The sequence below is a fragment of the Globicephala melas genome, chromosome 9 (genome assembly GCF_963455315.2).
Source record: "Globicephala melas chromosome 9, mGloMel1.2, whole genome shotgun sequence".
Taxonomy (NCBI): Eukaryota; Metazoa; Chordata; class Mammalia; order Artiodactyla; family Delphinidae; genus Globicephala; species Globicephala melas.
In genome coordinates this window covers 2,910,950-2,931,452 of record NC_083322.1, presented here as the reverse complement: position 1 = coordinate 2,931,452, position 20,503 = coordinate 2,910,950, and the positions used below count along the sequence as shown (strand labels likewise).

The 20,503-nt window shown below is 48.3% G+C and overlaps 1 protein-coding gene across 4 annotated transcripts in view; it reads right to left on the bottom strand.

The window, feature by feature from the left end:
- Window positions 1-20,023, bottom strand: part of PAXIP1 (PAX interacting protein 1) — a 47,927-nt gene extending 27,904 nt beyond the window's left edge. Inside the window, exons 1-6 of one of the 4 annotated variants that reach the window (XM_030854308.2) lie at window positions 19,857-20,023; window positions 17,041-17,175; window positions 12,619-12,662; window positions 10,218-10,281; window positions 3,286-3,399; window positions 182-796 (exon numbers count right to left, since the gene is read on the bottom strand). In XM_030854308.2, the coding sequence (XP_030710168.2) occupies window positions 182-796; window positions 3,286-3,399; window positions 10,218-10,281; window positions 12,619-12,662; window positions 17,041-17,175; window positions 19,857-19,937 (1,053 nt within the window). In that variant the 5' untranslated portion in view covers window positions 19,938-20,023. Of the gene's footprint in view, window positions 1-181; window positions 797-3,285; window positions 3,400-5,926; window positions 6,090-10,217; window positions 10,282-12,618; window positions 12,663-17,040; window positions 17,176-19,856 lie in introns of those variants that run through there. The other 3 variants (XM_060305054.1, XM_030854313.3, XM_030854315.3) reach the window with 3 other exon arrangements.
- Window positions 20,024-20,503: the final 480 nt, after the last annotated feature.

Below are 20,503 nucleotides of genomic sequence, written 5' to 3'. Positions count from 1 at the left end.
TGACACTGAAATACGTACACGTGTACGTATACACAGATAAAGACCGTGGGACGTGCTCTCAGGCAAATAGATACTGCTTGTAAGTTACTTGTCCTGAAGAAGCAGAAGACAATAAAATAAATATTTGAAAAGGCTGTAAAATCCAGTATTTAAATCTTTTGTTTTTTAAAGAGTGACTTACGTGTGCTACGTTGGCCGGCCGGTTGATCTGCTGAATGTCAGCATTATTAGTGATATTTCGCAAGGTCCGCACAGCTGGACTCCAAGCGGCTATCATCTCTGACCTTTCGGAACTCTGGAGGCTTTGTCCTGAAGCCATTAAATTACCGCGGACCTCGGGGGGCAGGACGTTCCCTGGGACGGGCGGCACGTTGGCACACAAGTTAATTAACCCGGGCTCCTGGCCAGGAGGCAGCCTGCGCTTCGCTGCCGCTAACTGCGGGACCTCCGCGGGCGTCCAGTTTAAATTTCTCTCTTGTTTTTCAGGTGACGAATCTGAAGAATCGTCAAACATCAATTCCCCTTTGGATTTTTCAGCGTTCGACTTGGGTGAGAGCTGCTGGCCACCCGAGGGGGAGCCGTCCTGAGAGCTGGCGGGGCTGAACCTCTCCTCCGCGCTGGCCTCCTCCGGGGACTCCGGTTCCTCATTCTCCTCCTCCTCTTCCTCCTCATAAACGACGAGACGAGGATGGTAAAGGGCTTCGTCCTTCTTAGTCTTCTCAGATATGCAATCCAGGACCCAGTCGGGCGTCACGATTTTAATGCTTGCTCTCTTTAAAGCACATTCATATTTCTCCTGCGGGCGAAGCACAAACACACACGGAAACAAAACCGCAAGTTTTATCAGATTTCCTAGAAGTACGCACTCGAAGCAAGAACTTTAGGAGAGGGACACAGCTCCTGTTGTTGCCACTTTACCCAGAGGAGAAGCTCACACCCCTTTTAGACAGAGAACACGCGACACAACGAACCATGTGTCGATGGTCTTAGGTCGGCTTCAAGTCTGCCGAATTCGCTTTTACGAAGGCAACTTCAGGTAATGCTACGCACAGCTAGGAATCCTACGAGAGACTCTCGGGAACGCCAGGCGGCCTGCCGTCCAATCTGGTTGTCACTGACTGCTGCTCTGTGCAAAGTGTCACTGATCGGGACACCTTCAGGGCCATGGGCAGTCCTGGGAGCGTGGGGACGCTCCTCAGTCAGGTGGGCGAGTGTTTATCGAGCTCATTCTACCTAAGACACAAAGGCCGCAACAATTCTCTGCTAGCGAGGCTTCTGACTTAGTTCTGGACAGAAGTTAAACATGCACAACAGGAATACAACAGAAACCCAGCGCGAAGTCCCGAGGGCACAGGGCAGGGAGGCCTCGCTGGACGGCAGGGTCTGGCAGGGTCTGGTGGGAGCAGTGAGCTGGGGACACTGGGCAGGGGCGCTGACAGGCAGGCAGAGGGCGCTCCTGCGGGGTAGAGGGCGGAAAGAAAGGAACGCCCGAGGGAAAAGGGAGATGAGCAGGGAATCTTAAACGAGAGTTACATGATAAAAGGGCTTTAAAATAAACAAGTTTGGAAACATGGCTCGGTTAACCGACAGAGTCTGACCCACCTGCTCTAAAGCCTCGGATACCAGCAATTCTCCAGAAAACACATAATTGGGGCCCCACGCTAAATCCACTCCTGCTGTCGGCAGGCGGCCGGGCTGGAGGATCCCAGGGTCTCTCCCCAGCCCCACCTTCACCCTTCAGCAGGGGTGAAGGACTTACACCCAGAAACCAGCTCCCTCCTCCAAAGGCTAATCAACCTACTTGGGTTTTCTATTGATTGTTATGAAATTCCTTCATTCTTCTCAATTTAAAACATTTTAAAAATTCAAGAATACAAAGGATAGTTTCATCATGCCATTTATATATTTTCTCCATAAATTTATCCAAAAATGCAAAAAAAAGAATTTGTTTTAAACATGCCATTTATTTTGTGTGTGTAGTCAGCTAGTCTGTTTGACAAATCCACTCTATTCATATGCTGCCTCAAATTATAATTTGACTCTTCAGAAGTATGCACTCATAGTTTTAAAAGTTATAAAGTCTTCATTCCCCTTAAACTAGCTACCTAAAATCAAATGGCTTATTTTTAGCCATAGATGAATACTGATATAAAAAGAAACCCTACACTATTTAACCAAAGCATACTACTTATCTCTTAAATTGTTATGTAAAATATAATTTTTTACTCAAGTAGATTTTAAGACTCACCTCAAATTTTCAGAGTCTCCCCTTGGACTGTACAGCTTACTAAGTTACAAGCAAACTCATGGGCTAACAGGTTATTTTCTTGTCGGGAAATGAACATGATGAACGGCATGCATTTATGGGCCACCTCTGCTCCAGATGCCCTAGAAAGGGACCCTCTTGGCAGGGGGGCGCGTCAGCCTTCCACACCCCTGCGCCCAGGCCCGGCCACACGCCTCCCACCCCTCCTGTGAGTCAGTGGCACTCGGGCGAAACATACACAGCGCTGACTCAGACTGAAGGCAACAAAAAAAGGAGCTAATGACTGACACGTGGAAACGTTAGCTAGTCAAAAGGCTTTCCCTACTATAAATAGACTTAATTCTCAAATTTATAAATGTTCATGGAAGGAAAAAAGCTTGATTTCCACACAACGGTCGTTCTCAAACTTCATGTGCCTCAGGCTCCCCGGGCTCCCCCTTCCCTGGCAGGTTCTGATTTACTAGGTCTGGGGCGGGCTGGACAGACTGCGGTTCTAACAAGTCCCAGGAGGCTGATGCTGGCGACCTGGGACCCCACCTGGGACCCCCAGAGCTTAGAGAGAAGAGTCCCGTGCTTAAGGAGATAAACGCAGTTTTAAATATTCCAGATTACTAAGAAGGACAGTACACTGAGAACTTCACCAAATGCATGCTTATAATTACCCTCAGTACAAGCCTTTTAAAAAAATTGTGAAGAGGACTAATATGTATTTTCACAAAAATGAACTGAAGTTTCAGTGGACGTGAAAGGAAACTCTTAGAGATTCAAAAAACTATCCTATTTTTAACATGAAATAAACCCAAATTTCTTTGTCTTTAAAAGTCACATCTGGCTCAAAACAAAATTTATAATCCTCTCACATCCTTTGTGGAATGAAGCTGTGTATAAATAATATAAACTAATGTTATCAGCTTTTGTAAAACGGAATCCAGTTAATTTAAACGAAGTTCAAAGAAGATATCTGATTACCGGGAATACTTAAATGACATTCAAAAGGAGAACGTACATGGGACACTTACCCCCTTTGGTTCTGGAACAACCAGGTGCGTGCACTTCTTGTCGAGAGTCAGCTGGCAGCCCCCGCCATGGAAGGTGAGCATAGCCCACAGGGCGCTTCTGTCCTCAGGGGACACCTGGCAGGAACCAGAAAGCAAGCTTGCATCAGGAGGCTCCACCTCTGCTTACCTACTCGCTCACTTTATGATTAAAATACACTGTGACAGCATAACAATTTTGCTTTATCTACTTTCTCCCTTTTACTGAATGAAATTAGCCTAAGGGTATTAGTGGGAAAAACAGATGAGCTTCTAGCTATTTGTTTGTTATAATAAAAACTTTTACTCCTATCGTGAGTTTTATAATCGTCACTTTTTTTTGCCTTGTCACCAAGTAAATTGAAAAATACTTATATCCACACTCCAGAGATTGAATGGAGGATTATTTCGTTCTATAACAAAAATGATAGGAAAAAGAACTAGTACACCACTCCATCTTCCACCTGTGTCATTTTTTAAAAATGTTTACATACAATAGTATCAAAATCATATTTAAGGAACTCCTTAATAATTAATGGATAACAAATACTAATTATGAAATGGATAAAATAAAAGGTAAAAATACAGTGGTGCGTAAGCTCAGGGGAAAACGTAAGTATCAAACACACAGAAAATAAGGCAAGCATAAAAGGAACAATTCTTATGCTTGCTGAGCGATGAAGTGGAGACTCCAGATGTAACGGCTCACGTGGTACAACAGGTTTCACTACAACAACCGACCAGCTACCATTTATTGCCTGCCTCCTATGTGCCAGGAACTGTGCCAAGGGCTCCGCGTCCACCCCTAGTCCCCGTGACCCGCTGGTGGGGTGCACGCTCACAGAAATGACAGCTAGTAACTGGAAACCCAGACCCGGCTCCAAGCTGTATTTTCCCACTGCTCTAGACTGCTTCTCTAAGGGCGGTTACTACCAAACGTAATTACTAAAAAATAAACTTTAGCGTCTCAAAGACAAAAGAAACATTTAAGAAAAATAAAGGTGTTAATCCTAAGATAATCCTCTAAGTCAATTTTTTTCTAGATAACTTATTATAAACTGTGAATTATGGCTAAGACTTCTGAACTTTGTCTCAAGTTAATTTTTTTAAAGTGTTGACAAAGAGCATGTTTTTTCCTTGTTAACTGCCATTATTCAGCCGGCCAAAGATCTAACATTCTATAGCTACTCTCATCCATTTCACAAATATTCCTAGAAATTATTTTGCATTCCATACTACTCTGTGAATACTAACAAGAACACACTAATTTTATAAAATCACCTTAAAAATCATTATCTTCTCTCTCTTTAATTTAGTAAGTCAGTGTCACATTTCAGGATACTGGATCAGAAGATGTTATTTTTCTTAGAGACTTTCACAAAAACATTTACATCCTGCAGCCTCTGGAGGTGAGATTTAATTACACGGTAATACATATTACTCTAATGAATCATTATATAATCTTTATTTAAAATGAAGGAAAACCCATAATCTAGATATGGCTTTATCACAAAGACTGGCCACCCATCAGTTAGGTATTATTTTTATTTCACTGACTGCAGTAACTCTAGTCCTGTACCCTGCTGGCCTGGATCCTGGCCCGGGTCTCAACAGGGCACAGGAAGTTGCTGTGGAAAGAACATCACATCGGGAAGAAGGGAGGCCTGGAATGGACACAGGGCCTCCAAACTCCAGCTAAGAGCAACTCGGAAAACCTCTGAGAACCAGATTCTTCATCGGCGAACGTTTGGGTTAAATGACTGAACGCGCAAACCAGCTCATTCAATGAATCTGTATCAGCATAATTAAGAATGCTCTTTCCACACCAAAATGTTAATGACAGTTACCTAGTGGTGACAGGATTATGGGGACATTTTAATTTTAATTTTTATACTTTTCTGTATTTTCCAAATTTTCAAGAGCATTAATTTTATAACTGGGGAAAAGTGCTTTTCTTTTTTAAAAAAAGTAATCTTCCTAAACTACATGTCTACGGTCTCAGCTAAGAAAGCCTGGATGTCTCCTCAACACCTTATGGCTGAGATCTGGAAGTTTCCAGACGGTGTCTCGGGCTTTCCTGATCTGTGTGTGCCTCAGCCCTGGTCCTGCTCCCAGCTGCTGCCACACCTGCGCTCTGACCTGCGGCCCCTCACCTGAGCTGCTCTCCCTGCCTCTGTGCCCCGCCCCTAGCCTCGGCTCAGCGCCCACGGCCCCTGCACTCCCACAGCAAGCTGCCCCTCTGAATGTGCACCTCTGTCCCAAGCAGAGGCCACACCTCCACCCGCATCCCTCTCGAGGAAGGGCTTCCCTCTGTGCCCCGGGGGCGCCCTCCTTCTCCAGGTCTCTCCGCCGGACACTCCTGGCTGCAGCCCCACAAGCTCTCCTTGTCCCGTCTTGCTTGCGAGCTACCATCCTACTGACTGGAGCCTTAGGTGAGAACCACGTCCTCCACTCTGGTACCTTCGACAGGACCTAGTACAGTACCAGGCACATGGGTAGGCAGTCAAGAAATATCTGTGGATTGAGATACAGAATGGAAAGGCTTTGATCTCTTTAGTCCTCCAGATTTAAATGAGGACCCTGGCCAGGCTCTCCATCAGACTCATGACCTGTCCCCGCGACCTACCCAGCACATTACAACAGAGGCCTCAGCCTGCATCAATACCGGCTCAGAAGAAGGCAGGTGATGTCTGTGCTTCCCAACTTCTGCTGGCACAAGCTCCCTTCCCTACCTCTCCCTGGAGAGCTCTGGAAGACTCCAACAAAGAGCTCCAGCTTGTATCAACACCCTGACGGGAAAAGACAGAAGGTCACTGAGAACCACCAAGCAAACAGTCCTTTCACAGCGCTGGAGCCCTGCCTGCCTGCCGTGTGCACGTGCGCGTGTGCAGGTGCTCCAGAGGCCTACCAGGTGCAGGTTAACTGTCGTGATCGCCCCTCCTGGTACTGCTCCCACACCCTGCACCCGCTTCAGCTCCGCGTATGTGACATTCCCCTTCTGGACTGTGCCCTCACCCGAGGGGGGGAACTGTATCCTCATTTATCCGCACCCCTGGGCGTTGTTCCCGTCACAAAGCATCCTCACGTATTTGGTGAACCGAAGTCCTTTCGCTGCACACTGAACATACGTTTGTTAGTATGTCTCACAACTGAATTCACATTTTTTAGCAACCACAAAATACTAGTGTCCCCAGTGCACTTTTCTGAACCAGGGCTTCTTCGTATGAACTAGTATCAAGTAAAGCCTTCCCCAGTCTTAGCTGAATGATCTTTATTCAAATAAAGCAGAGCTTTCTTTTCACCATCACGAGTGGCGAACTGTGAGGATAAGTGCAGTAACTGACCCATAAAGGTCATACCGACTCTGTTATTCCTAACGAATGTGCTTAAAAGGCTATAAAATTCCGCCGAGCACTCGCTGCATCCGCCTTGGTCCACTCCAGCCCCAGCCGCTCCCCACCCGGAGAAACACCTGCAGCCGGGCTGCTTCCCAGATGCCCGCACGCCCCCGCTTCCTTCACGGGGTCCCCGTTCTCCTCCGCCACTGACCTCACCTGTAGCTCCTCAGCCCAGAACCCGAGGTCCACCTAGACCCCTAAGCCTGTGTGCCAGACACAGAGCCCCGCGCTGCCGTCTTCCCGCTCCCGGGTCAACGAGCAGCATGGAGGGGCACCAACTGTCGCTCCGCACTGCTCCCTGGGGCCCTGCTCCGTCCCCGCAATAAAACCAACCACTATGTCTGACTTCATTCTCAGTCCCTCAGCATAACACCCCTCCTCCGGCACCATCTCTGTCTACTTCCAAGTCCCCTTTCTCCCCGGATCTCCCCATAACCCCACATGTTACGCAAGGCTCTATTCCTGACTACCTGTTCCCCTCTCTAGCCGCTCTGCAACGAAGCAGTAGCTCTCAGCCCCTCACGCTGCATCTCCCAGGCCCGACACTCGGACAGCGAGGGGCTTCAGTCCGACTTCATCACCTTCCCTCAGAAGCCAGAGTCCTCTCTGTTTCCCACGTCCGGCAATGTTCCTACTTTGGAAAAGGAAGTCATCTGCCTAGTGGCCTCCTGTGGAGCACCCACCACAGGCTCTGCACGCAGAGGCCCCCTGTGAGCACCGGCTCTTCCCTTTGCACAGCATCCCCCAAGTCACCAAGACCTTCCGATTCCCAGCCGTTCCTTAGATCCATGCCGTCGTCTTCTACACGGTGCTAACCTGGGTCCAAATCCTCATCTCAAGCCTAAAGACTGTGACTGGCCCTCCTGTCCACATTCCCATCCTTACCCTGCCCTCTGTCCTGCTTAGAGCTCCCAGACCAGTTCCACCTACAAGACTGCAAGTGATTTTAATTTGCTTGCTTTTTTCCTGTGTTTTCCAAATGTTCTAATGCAAACGTCTGCGTTTGCAGTCCAAGATTAAATATACAAGAAGAGTGAAACAGCGGCTACTTTATCGAGTTTCCTGTATTCTCTGCCCGCCTGCCTGCGCGCTTGTTCTCCTCCTCTCCTCCCAGCCACACGGCCTGTTCTGAGGCCGGTCCCCTCGCACGAGCCTCTGTGCCCCCATCCGGCTCCGCGCCAGTTCCGCCCGTCGTTTCAGGCCCCTCACATCTTGCCGCCTCCACCAAGGCTTTCCTGATCCCACAGTCTACACCGGCGCCACCTTCTCTAAACTCACACCCCAACACCCGTGCCCCTGATTCAGCACAGCCTGCACGTGGGCCATGCGCACTACAACCGCAGGTGTTAAGTGCACTGCATAATAACCTATCACACATGCCAGAGCCTTCGTGACATGTAATCTCGGTTCTACTTCTCTCCAAGGCTACAAGGTTCTCCAGAACCAGTTAACATTTAAACATGTCTAACCCCTAACTTTAAACCCTGTTTTAAATTCACACGCTCTTGATGTTCTTTTATGTTTCCCAAGTCAGGTCCGCTAAGTACCACGTCACTATGACCTTGATCCCAGAAAACACCCACAGGACTCCCTGCCCCGGCTTCTTCCTCGCCCTCTGGTTCGCGGCTCTGAATCATGAGCCCAGAAATCCAATCCATACGAATATACTTAAATGCAAAATTTACCTTTTGCCACAGTACATTGTGTTTATGCATAAGGAGCAATAAAGTATCTTCATTTAAAACTTTTCTGATATTTATTATACCTTTGGAACATACAGAGGAGTATAAACAATAAACATTACGTGTAACCACAGTACCCATCGTGAGAAGATTTTCATTTTAGCCAACTTTAAAGATCATCAACATGTAAATATACATTTATAGCAAAGATGTGAAAAATGCTGAAAAATACAAATACCAGCAAAATTCTGGTTCTTAAGGGAAAAAAAGCCAACTTTTCAAGGATCTCTATTAAATCAATGTAGCAAAAACAGAGGATTTTATAATTTTAAAGAACTTTCAGAATTTACGAGACATAAAAACACAATGACAAAATTAATTTTACTTATTGCTTGGACAGAGAAGGGATCATGGTGATACCGTTTGAATGAAAAGCTGAGTCTGGCCGACAATCTAACAATATTAAGCTAATATTACCCGGTTCCATAATCCTCTACTACAAAGGTGTAAGAAAAAGGCAAGATTATGATCAAATCCCTTTTCGTCTCACCTAACATCCTTGATACATCCCTTTCTCAAAGGCTTCCACGGGGATGGAAGACTAAACGCCTTCTCAAAACTATCACCTTAAGAACTACAGACAGGGATGAGGCCTACTGAGGTCAGAGAAAATGGGAGCCCTTTAAACTGCTTCTTCCTGCCCAATGGCTACTAATTGTTCCATGTAACCTAAAAAGTGAGTTTAAACAACACCAACTTGGTTTTTCATAATAATCGTTTACTGTTTGAGGGTTTTTTACCTAGGGGGTTGAGAGGACAGAATACCATAAAACAATATTAAACATTCACTTCTCACACTACCCAGAATTCACTGCCATTAACATTTTGGTCCCTCTTACAGATATTTCCTATATATTATATTTGGTTGATGTAATACTGTACATAACTGTTATACCCGGCTTCTTCCCCAGTTAAGACATTCCCCATGTCTTTACATATATTCATAAAACAAAATTCACAACTGGCTACATAACTAGATTAGTATGTAAGTGTACAGAACAGGTTTCTTAAACATTTCCAAATCGTGGATCATGTTTCCAAATTTACCCTCTTATAAATAAAGCTGCGCTGAACACCTTTATGCATCAATCTGCCCTCATTTCTATCAATTTGGGATGAACTTCTAAACATAAGAGAACTGCAGGGGAAGCAGAAAGACTATTTTATGGCTCTGACCTGGCTCAACTTTTCTAGAAAACCGCTGCACTGAACTGCACTCCTGCCGGGAGAGGGGAAGCTTGTCTGCAGCTCCACCAGCACCGAATATACTCTTACAAATTTGATAAGCAGAAAATCTTATCTCAGCGCTATTAAGGCGTTCACGTCTTTGTTTATAAAGTGTATCAAAGGTTTTGCTATGCTCATTTGTAATTCCTCTTTATAAAGCTGTAAATTCAGTTTTCTGCCTTGTTTATGTTTACTGAGGTCTTATTTTTTCCTTTTATTGATCTGCATGAGCCCCTTATTTATTAATAAAATTCTCTGCCTTTATTTCTGAATGAATTTTCCTTGTCATCTTTCAATTTCATTTTTACTATGTTTTCATATTCAAGTTTTAAATCTTTGTAATCCTTTAGAAAGACCACTTTCACCCATTAAAGCTCTAAGTCTTAAGACTAAGTATGAATATTTAAATCATTTTAAGTGTGTCATAAGGTCATACTGAATATGCAGTTTAGTAAGTAACACTGGTTTACAAATACATCATAAATCCAATCATATAAAAACTCAGAACTGTTATGTGTAAATAACACAAAACTAATTGTACTATGCTTACCTGAGAGAGGCAGGCAGTGATTCCAAAGAAAATCTGACATGACTCTGGAGAAAAGCCATTTACTCTGTTTTACAGTTATTAAGATACCAATGAAATGAGATTAGTGCAAGCTCTGTTTCACTAAGAGACATTTCCTATTGGCCCGTTTGGACATTGCCCACCCTCTGCTTCCCATTCAATCCATTTAGGAAAGAGACAGACTTAAGTTGACCAAAGAAGAGTGCAGGGCAGACTGGAAAAAAGAGAAGTTGACAGCACAGAAAGAACTGAGAGGTTTTCCATAAAGTGCATTTTCAAATCCAATCTCTCCACTTATATCATCAATAAAATGGGCATAACATACTCATGGAAAAAAACATCTAACTATATACACATATATAAACACACACATGCCTATACATGTACACAACCACACATGGCATAGTGATTATTTTAAAAGCAAATTGAGGGTCTTAAGTTTACTTTAACATGATTACTTCTGTCACACAGCAGAGTCTTTCATAAAAGAACTTGACTTCTAGTTTTATTACCATCACGAACTCTCTGAATTTGGGCAAGACAACCCTGAGCTTCAGTTTTCCCTTTGTTAAAACAAAAGTTAGTATATATAACTCCCAAGATTCTCCCCAATTCTAAAGCTCTGACTTTCAAATTCATTCAACACGTTTTCTGAGAGCTTACAGAGTGCAGACACTGGGCACAGGGCTCTCCATAAGCAGACATGACCTCTAGGTGCCTGTACTTTACGGTCTATTCAAAGCAAACATGACTTTTTTAAGAATCTGGAGTGTCTAGAATTCAAATGGGTTAAAGTATTACTTCTCTTTCCCTACAGGAGAAAAGTACACCTCCTGAGATAGGTGAATTAAGAAAAAAGATCAGACTGAAAATTTTCTTGCAGTTTGGAAGTCTCCTACCCAGGTCTGAGAAAACCGCACAGAGATTCGGGCCTCCTGGCTGCCCTGAGCTCCTCAGACCCCAACATCACGCCTTCAGCCCCATCATCCAAGCTCTGTCTCCATCCTCCTACCTTAGTTCAGGGACTGTCTACTTCCAAAGACCTGGGGAAACATGAACAGAGGCTAAGAGTGTGCTGCCTAACCGAGTCTCAGGAGTTCTTTCTGCTCCTTTAACCTTCCTTGGGAAAACAGGCAGTTAGTGCTCAAACAAAGTGACAACTTCTCAGGAAATCCTTGCGTAGCGAGTGCACGATCCAGGCCAGGAAAAACTAGCCTCTTATCCTCAAAAACACCCTTTCCCTCCCAGTCTTCTTTCACCTGTGCTTGTAAAGAAAACAAACAAACACAACTCAAACTCCTAAAAAACCAAGGCCAAAAACAAACCAGGAACCAATTTCCGTTAACTCTTCAGACAGTGGAAGAGAAATCTTAGAATGTTTGAGCTGGAGCTGCTGTAAGTTGTGCACGTCCTCTAAGAACTGCGTGGAAGGAGGTATTTTCTCTGTTTATCTGAGGTCTCCTATACATATTTAATACACGAAGATTCCCTCCCCCCGCGTCGATCCAGTAGTAAGTGCCTGGCAGAGCCACACAACACGGTAAATAACGTCACCTCTGCCCGGGTCTAACACTAGGACATCATGACCGCACAGTATCAGGTACCTTAACGGAAGTGACCTCCAAAATCAGATTATGCCTGGAATGACCCTGCAGGGAAGCTTCACACTTCCAGGGCGAAAACAGGGACTCTGAGGCCTAGAGCACAGAACAGCAGGCTGCAGAGGGCTCACTCCTGCTTCCAGCACAGTGTGTGTCAGTGTGTATGTGGGCTGGGTAGTTCCAGGGCCACACTCAGGAAACGCTGAATGAACCAACACGTAGTGCGGGGCAGCTCCTTGGGGGCAGGAATGAGGCCCTGTCGACCCCTCTGTTTTCAGAACCAGGCCCACAGCAGGTGGTCAACATGGGTCCTGAATTAATAAACCAATGGAATTAAAAAGAATAATGGTGCGTGATATAAAACTAAAAATGTCCTGATGTTCTCTTCTCCAATTTATTCTTCAAACAATTCATGATTTGGTTCACACAGACTTAGAATTTTAGAAATAGTCCATCTAACTAGACACCACAAAAACCATCTATTTCAAAGATAACAGAACTGAGGTCCAGACCAGCCGAGATCCTAAAGCCAAGTCGCAGAAGAACTAGAACTTGGGCCTTGGGTCCCAGCCTAGAGCTGCTTCCACACAGCTGGTCCCCCCACCCCGCCCCGGCCCCCCAGGGGTAATGACAAGGATCAGGTACACACACCTGGATACAGGATGGAAAGAGCAGGGACAGAGTGAACACAACACCACCTCCCCTAACTAATGAGCCAGCTCAGTAAGCGAAGACCACTCCAGTACTAAACCCCTCCCGCCCCACTTCCCCACAAAGGATACGGCAGAAGAGCTCCACACTGAACGGACAGAATCACCCAAGAAGGCTGAAAAAGAAAACATTAACGCACGTCAAAGCACAGTTCCAGTTCATACTCAACATGTCGTCACGTTACTAGTGAAGCTCCTAGAAAAGTAAAGGCTCTGTTACAACCGATTACACAGCATCCAGATTACAGTCACGAGTATTCACGTAGCAGAAACGTCAGAGTGGAACGTTAGTTATTAGTGCCCAAGGTGAAAAGCCCAATTGTAGAATGAAACACTACCAGATCTTAAAAAATTATTATGTATAGAGATTTATTTATTTATTTATTTTTGGCTGCACTGGGTCTTCGTTGCTGTGCGCGGGCTTTCTCTAGTTGCAGCGAGCGGGGGCTACTCTTCGTTGCGGTGCACGGGTTTCTCATTGCGGTGGGTGGCTTCTCTCGTTGCAGAGCGCGGGCTTCAGTAGTTGCAGCACGTGGGCTTCAGTAGTTGTGGCTCGCGGGCTCTAGAGCACAGGCTCAGCAGTTGTGGCGCACAGGTTTAGCTGCTCTGCGGCATGTGGGATCTTCCCAGACCACGGCTCAAACCTGTGTCCCTTGCATTGGCAGGAGGATTCTTAACCACTGCGCCACCAGGGAAGTCCCTGGAAATTTAAATTCTAGGTTTACACACTTTCTACTGCTTAAGCCTCTAGGCCGGCTAGAAACTGTCCTCACAACTGGGGGGACGGGGAACTGACAGCCCTCCCTACCCCCATCTGAGGTACAGACAGCCCCGCTACGTTTCCTTCTGGAGTCCTGAATCCAGTCAGGTATGAATTCGTGAGTTTTTTTCAGTGAAGCCAAGTAGATACAATGTTTGTAAATCACAGAAAGAATTTCTGTCTGGTAATCTTTTTATGAATTGCAAAACTCAGATTAATTATAAAACCTTAGACTAATTACTACCTTTTTGGTAATTTACATTTTTGAAAAATTACCTCATTATTTCTACATTTTAAAAATTACATTAATCATTATCCTGATAGCTCTGCTTCACAGGATTACGATGTAAAAATACAGTAATAACCCACTTAGCCAGCTGACTTCCAGAAGCTTCGCCACCTGCAACGTAAATACACACCCACTTCTCATGCATTATATACACCTTGAAAGAACTTTAGAAATCAAAGTACCCCCTCCTCATTTTTCAGGGAACATCAACAATTTCTCAGCATAAGTTTATAAGTAAGTGTAACGTCTGTGAAAAAGCATAGAAATATTACACATTTTATAAAATAAAGACTGGCTCTACTTGGGTTAATCACTTCATGATGATTTGATAATTCTGCCAAGTGTGTAACTAACTTGGCGGATGAAGCCACCAAGCTGGAAGGGAGTGTGCAACGTCTCCACGCGCAGTGTCTCCAGCGGCTGTTCGCTTCTTGCAGTCCTGGGGAGACTCCAGCTGGACAGGAGGGAACTGGCCACCACTCCTCCTGTATTCAGGACACCCTCGCGTGGGCCGAGCCTTATTCCCAGCAGTGACACCAGAGCCCTCTGCTGTTCCCCGGCGGCGTGGGAGCACGAGGGAGGCTTGCCTGAGACCAGTTTTCCCGGCCACCCTTTGTCTCATGTCAGCAGGATTCTCAGAGCCTAGGTCAACGCACTGCAATACCACTCGGATGGTGTGGGTGCGGCTCCTCCCGCGTCCAGTGGGAGGGAAGCGCCCACGACCGGAGGAGCTCACACTCCGGACAGGCAGCCCTTATGACTCTGCATGCAGCATTCACCCTGGAAAGCTGTCCCTGGGGGCTGGGGAGCAGCGAGTACGCGCGTCCCGGTTACAGACTGCAGGGCTGGCAGCAGTAAAGCAGAACAGACTCCCTGCGGCCCTCATCCAGGTAAGTCTAGAGAAGATAATGCAGCAAAGAAGGAGGACACACTAATGATAATACAGCAGGAACGGAGAGCTAGAAGAGCACAGTAATGAGGAGCTATTATCCCAAAGGCAGATAATAATAAATTAAAATAAATTCACTGCTGAAAGTCAGCATAATTAAGAGGGCCCAAGGCCACTGAGGAACGTATTTCCATTAAAAAAGATTATTTTAAAAATCCTGGTGCCTAAAGAAGCAAGTTTTAAACATCCATAAAATTCAAATATGAGAAAGATAAACTGTCCCTGGGCAAAAGGAAGCCTAAATTTTTAAAGTATTTGTCAAATTTAACATTAAGGTAAAGGCCAAGGGATATGCACTTAGAGAACCAGGCCTCCGCCTTCGGCTGGACACAGACCACACTACTAACAGCAGCCCCCAGTAGGAAACTTACTAGGTTCAGACAAGAACTCGAGGGTCTACCAGCACTATCTGGAATGAGTGCAAACTGCTGGATGGGTTCTGGAAAATTCTACCATCCTGTAATGCAACACTGCAGTCGCTGGACAGTATAGGTGCTGCCACAAAATTAAAAGCAGGCAGGAATGCTGAAAGAGATCAAAGAGCAGGATGCCTGGGAGTCGTTTTGAAATACTACAGCCAAAGGGAGTAGGATGGGAGCTAGACTGGGAGAACGGTGACCACGGCGGGAGCTGGGTGGTGGCTGCTTGTATGCAGCCGTATTGCAGACGGACCTTCCTGGGAACACAACTTCAGTGTAAAGTGAAGGAGACAGCGCTGTTTAGCCCAGAATTGTAGCGAGGATGGGTCACCGTTTTGCACCGTCACCTCACAGCTGGCACCGGCATCTGCAGGACAGAGGAGCAGGTCCACGGTGACGCTACACCCCATCCTCCAGGGTATTCACACAATGAAATGCAGGCTTTCTGTTATCTGGTTTCCTTTTTTCCTCTTTTTTTACATTTCAGTTTGGGCAATTTATATATAAATACAAATATATATTCAAGTTATATGATGTTACTGTACATAAGAATTTCATTTCAGGATAATAGAGGGGGTATTACAAAATATTTGCTACAAAAAGGGGCTCGAGGGGTCGCTGGACTTAAGAAGCACTGCAGTAAGTGGTCTGCGGAAGCTGACTGGGCGCCCCAAACGTGTTAACAAGGCTGCCCTTTCAAGGTGCACTAGGAAATCCACACAACGTGTGAAGTCACTGTGATAACAGGCTCCAGGCTACTGTCTGAGGGGAAAAAAGTTTGCAGACAGGGGAAGGGATGAGATACAGTCCCTCAAGCCAAGAAAGAGTGGAAGCAAACCACAGGCCGAAACAGGGCCCCAGGGAACCGGTGCCGGGGTCCACAGCCTAGTGTCCGTGGCAGGTCCACCCCTCCTACGAGGCGGCTGCAGGTGAAGCCGGCAGGAACCTGCTGTCAGACTTCAAAAAGGCTCGGGCGGAGTGAGCCGCTGGCCAGGCGGAAGCAAGCATCCAGCCAGAAACACGACCACCATCCTCACCGCCGCAAGTTAAGTCATTCCGACTTACACAGCGCCCTCCTGAGAACCTTCTTGTGAGACAGATCTGCTTTCAGGCTTATGTTCCAAAATCAGGCTTCTAAGCCTGCAGGGCAGCGTTTCAGACCCTGGACGCTGGTGGCATTCAGGCCTCGCAGCAGCCAGCCGGCAACCCCGCTGCCCAGCTGGACTCAGCGGCACTCTCTCTTAATTCCTACCTCTCTCATTATTAAGCCACAGTAACTGTCATGTTGATTTTTTTTTAAGATAACACATGTAACAGCATAGAAAAGAGAAAAAAAAGGGTAGTGGAACAGAACCATTTTAAAACAAATATACACTATAAATGATGAGAAAAAACAGAAGGATCGAAATTATAAACTTAAATTTTAAAAACCCACATTTAACAGCAGTCAGTTCAACCAGCAGCCACAACAGAGCAGCACAGTATGCAGATCAACAAAACTGAACAATTCACCCACCAGCTGAGACTCTACTTTCTAGGATAAACTACCCACAGGTCAAGCTGGATAGTGGAACAGAGAGCCACCAGAGGGACAGTGGCACAAGGGGTCACTGTGACCCTTGTCGGAGAGCAGAGCCATAGCCCAGAGAGGGCAGGGCTCCCCTAGGCTTGTCTGCCTGGAAATCAGGACCCCTGGCCACTGGGGATGGAAGGGAGCCCTGTTCCAGGAGTTCCTCTTGGAATCAATAAACTTTCTTAGCAGAATTCACCCACGTCATCTGCTTCAAGACAGCACGTCCACTGCCTTCAACACGTTTCCTTGGCTTAGACAACTTCCAGACGGTGACAAAACGGGGCCACCCGCAGCAGGTGCGTAAGCGGTAACGTGCAGAAACCTTGCTGAAGCCTGATTTCACGTAGAGGGCCTTCTGCTGGATGGTTCCTCAGATGCCAAGAGCATCTCCCACCCAGAGCCGCACCTCAGCAAAGAGTGTGAGAAGAGCTGCACGGAAACTTCAACGTACTGCTTGCAAGGTACTTGATGAAGCGCACAGAATTCATTAAATTTACTACCAACCTTGACTACAGGCAAATCAAAGACTTCCCGAGCTTCTCCCACCTCCGGATTGTCCCCGTCTTCTGAAATGATGTGTGAGGCGAGTGCATTGTACGACACTTCCTTAGCTTTCCCAGCTTTTAGAAGCTGAATAACCTTTAAAAAACCACACAAATTAAAATGGAAAATGCTGTATTTCATTCTCAATTTATACAAATTATTACAGTGAAAATTCTAATAAACGCACACCATGTTCTCCACATAAGATTAATAACCTTGCACTAAGTCATATGCAATGAAACATATGGGGGCAACAAAAAGCAGCAAATCTTGATTCACTGACAGGTAAGCACGGAGGCTCCTCTGACCCAGGTACTACACAGGGTCCGTCTTGAACACAGGACTGACAGACAAGGTGAGCACAGCACCGTAAGTGCTGAGACTGGGCTAGCACGCGACACGCCATGTCTCAAACATAAAGGCTTGGGGACAGGTAGTTTCTGATAAACGGAAACGTTTCTGGAAGAGGAGCTATAGGAGCCGAATCCTTATGAACTTAAAGGCGTCAGCAAGGCAAAAACACGTGCATCGTGTGGAGAGAGCAGCGTTCAACACGCTGGACGGCTGAACGTGGATTAGACCGTCTACTGTGCTTCATAGATGCTGTGCAGAAACCTTTGTATTTTATCCTGAAATAAAATACAGAATGTCTCCTGGAGAGACACTGAGGGCTGGTCAGTAGGGACGAGGCATGATCAGACTTCACAGAAAGACTGCCGTCAGCATAAGAAGAATGCACTTACACTGCAGGACTGGAGCCGTGACACCTGTTAAGAAACAACTGCAATAATTCAGGCGAAAGAGGCAGGTAACTTAACTGGAAAAAGGTCATCAGGGACAAGAAGATGATGTGAGAGAAGCAGCAAGACCTGGTGACCGAAAGGGGCACGTGGAAGAGAAACTGGGGAACGACAGCACACTGCTCCCGAGGACCACGTCTAAGAGCGGGTGCGGGGGGAAGACAAAAGTCTCAGTTTAGGGCATGGCCTTCTTTGGTGCCCCTCTAAGAACGAGGAAGACACCCAGCGCATCGAGGATGAGACCTGGGTCCCGCCTGAGTGGAGCCCTCAGTCCACTACAGAGACAGGGCAAAGCTTTGGGAGTGAATGAGACGCCGCAGCGGGAAGGGAAGAGAGGCCACGGCCAGCAGTGGAGGCTGTGGGGAGGGTGGAGGCCAGGAGCCGGACGCCAGGAGCACGCTTCACGCTCAGAGCAGCCGAGTGCACCCCACACGTGGAAGTGAACTAGATGTTCATCCAACGCACGTGAACTCTCTGAACCCACATTTATAAGATTCAGAGAATCGACTATCCCTGACTCTAAACTTTTCAGAAAATATACTGTTTCAGATCAAAGTGGTTTGCAAGGACATTTTTTAAGCCCTTAAACTTGATTCACAGTTGAGTAAACATGGTTCCAGTGCAGCCTGCTCCAGGTTTTAAGTAACACATGGTTCAGGTCACTCTTAAGAGCCAAAGTCCTAAAATGAAATAGGGGCGGGATGAGAGAGGGGAAGAACAGTGGACAGTGAAGAAAGGGAAACCCTGGAAGGGAGAAGCCGCACCTTACAGGCACTTCAGCCCTCTGAGCTCAGCACCTGTTTACCTTTGAATTCAAAGCCTCTTTAGAGTTACAGTGGAGAAAGGACCACCTAGGTGGTGATCCAAGGGAGTTTGGTTACTAAGATACCGACAGGCAAGCCTCTGGAAGGCCAAGGCCCATCAGCCTTCCACAGAGCCTTTTAGGCCACCCAAGTTTTACTTGTTAAGTATCGGTCTCCACTCAGGAGGCCCAGACCACAGGTCTCCAAGCTTAGCACTCAGGGCCAATGAGACACCCAGGTGATAAAACTGTAAAGATAAACTTTAGGAAAAAGAACAGTGTTAAGAATCACCTGCAGACTCAGCTGCGGTTAATTCCCACAATGGAAAAACAACATTCTAACGTTCAAACACAAACACATGTTCTACTTAGGAAAAGCCACGATATCCTTTGGCATGAGCCCGAACGACAAAAAAAGTCCAATGTTCAGTGTGACGGCGTTACCAGGGTATTTTTCCATTACTGTGTAATTCACCCAATTAGGGAAATCAAGGAACACGCAACCGCTGGTGGTAAACTGAGGGTTCACTGCCGCACACGAGATGACCGAGCCGCAGACCTGCGACCTGGGGTGGCTGCCACACCAGAGCGACTAGCCGTCCGCTCAGCAGTCCGGGACCCACGTCCCTACCAGCTCCACCGGCCGAAGCTCCCGCCACGCTCGGACCCACCGTCTGGGCGTCAGGGGAGCCCAGACCGCCGACGCTGCCGCGGGAAGTGCGGCCCGGTCCGAACTCCGCCCAGAAAGGAGCGGAGTGGGAAGCTGGCGAGGCGGCCACGAGACAGCACCCCGGTCCCCCACCGCGCGGGGACGGGGACAATCGGCGCAGGGCTCCAGGGCAGACCCACCTCCCAATGCCCTCCTCCCCCAGTCCGGACACAACCCCTTCCTGCCGCGGATCCCTCAGGCCCCCAGGTCCCCTCCCCCTGTTACAGGGGTCAGCACCCCTCCCAAGTTTCCTCCCTCCCCGACCGCGGGGCCCACAGACCAGCTCCCTCTCCCCTCCCTCCCCTCCGGCCCCGCTACCGGCCTGCTCGGCGCCAGGCGGCCCAGCCTCCGCGCAGCCACGCCGGCGGGCAACCGGCGGCGGGGCCCCGACGTTGTGCGCCCTGGCGCGCGGCCGGAGCGAGGACGGGCCGGGGACGCGGGGGTAGGGGCGGGGGCGACGCGGTACCTGTGGGTCGATGTCGCCCACCGCGTAGTACTTGACCTCCCTGAACATCTCCTCGGGAACTTTGGGCGCCTGGTCCGACATGGTCGCGGCGGCCCGAAGGCTCCGCGGCGGCTCCCGCCCCGCCAGGCCCGCCCGCGGGGCTCGCTCCCGAACGGCGCGGCCCGCGCGGCCCCGGCCCGGTCCTGCGAGTCGGGCCCGCTCCCCCGCCCTCGGCGCCCCCGCCCGCGCCGGGCCGCCCAAGCGCGGGAGCCGCGCGAGCCCTGCGGGCCGCACCATCCCGCCCGCCGCCGAGGGGGAGCCGAGGGACGGGCGGTCGGCCGGCGCCGCCCAGCGCCTCTGCTGCAGCCCGCGGCCCCGCGGACATTGGCACCGAGCAGTCCGCTCCAGAGACTGGGGCCCGTGGCCGCCGCCGCCCCCTCAGGAGGAAGCCCGGGGGTCGAGGGGAAACGCACCCCCCTCGGAGGGACCGGAGTGGGCCGGTCCCGGGAAAGAAGGGAACGCGGAGGCCCCTCCCGACAGCACGCGCGGCCGCAGGGGCGGCGCATGCGCGCGGCGAGGGGCGGGCGCGCGGCGAGGGGCGGGCCCGCGGGGTCGCAGGCTGCCGGCGGTGGCGGCGGGAGCGGGTCACTGGCCTCGGGCGCAGGGGA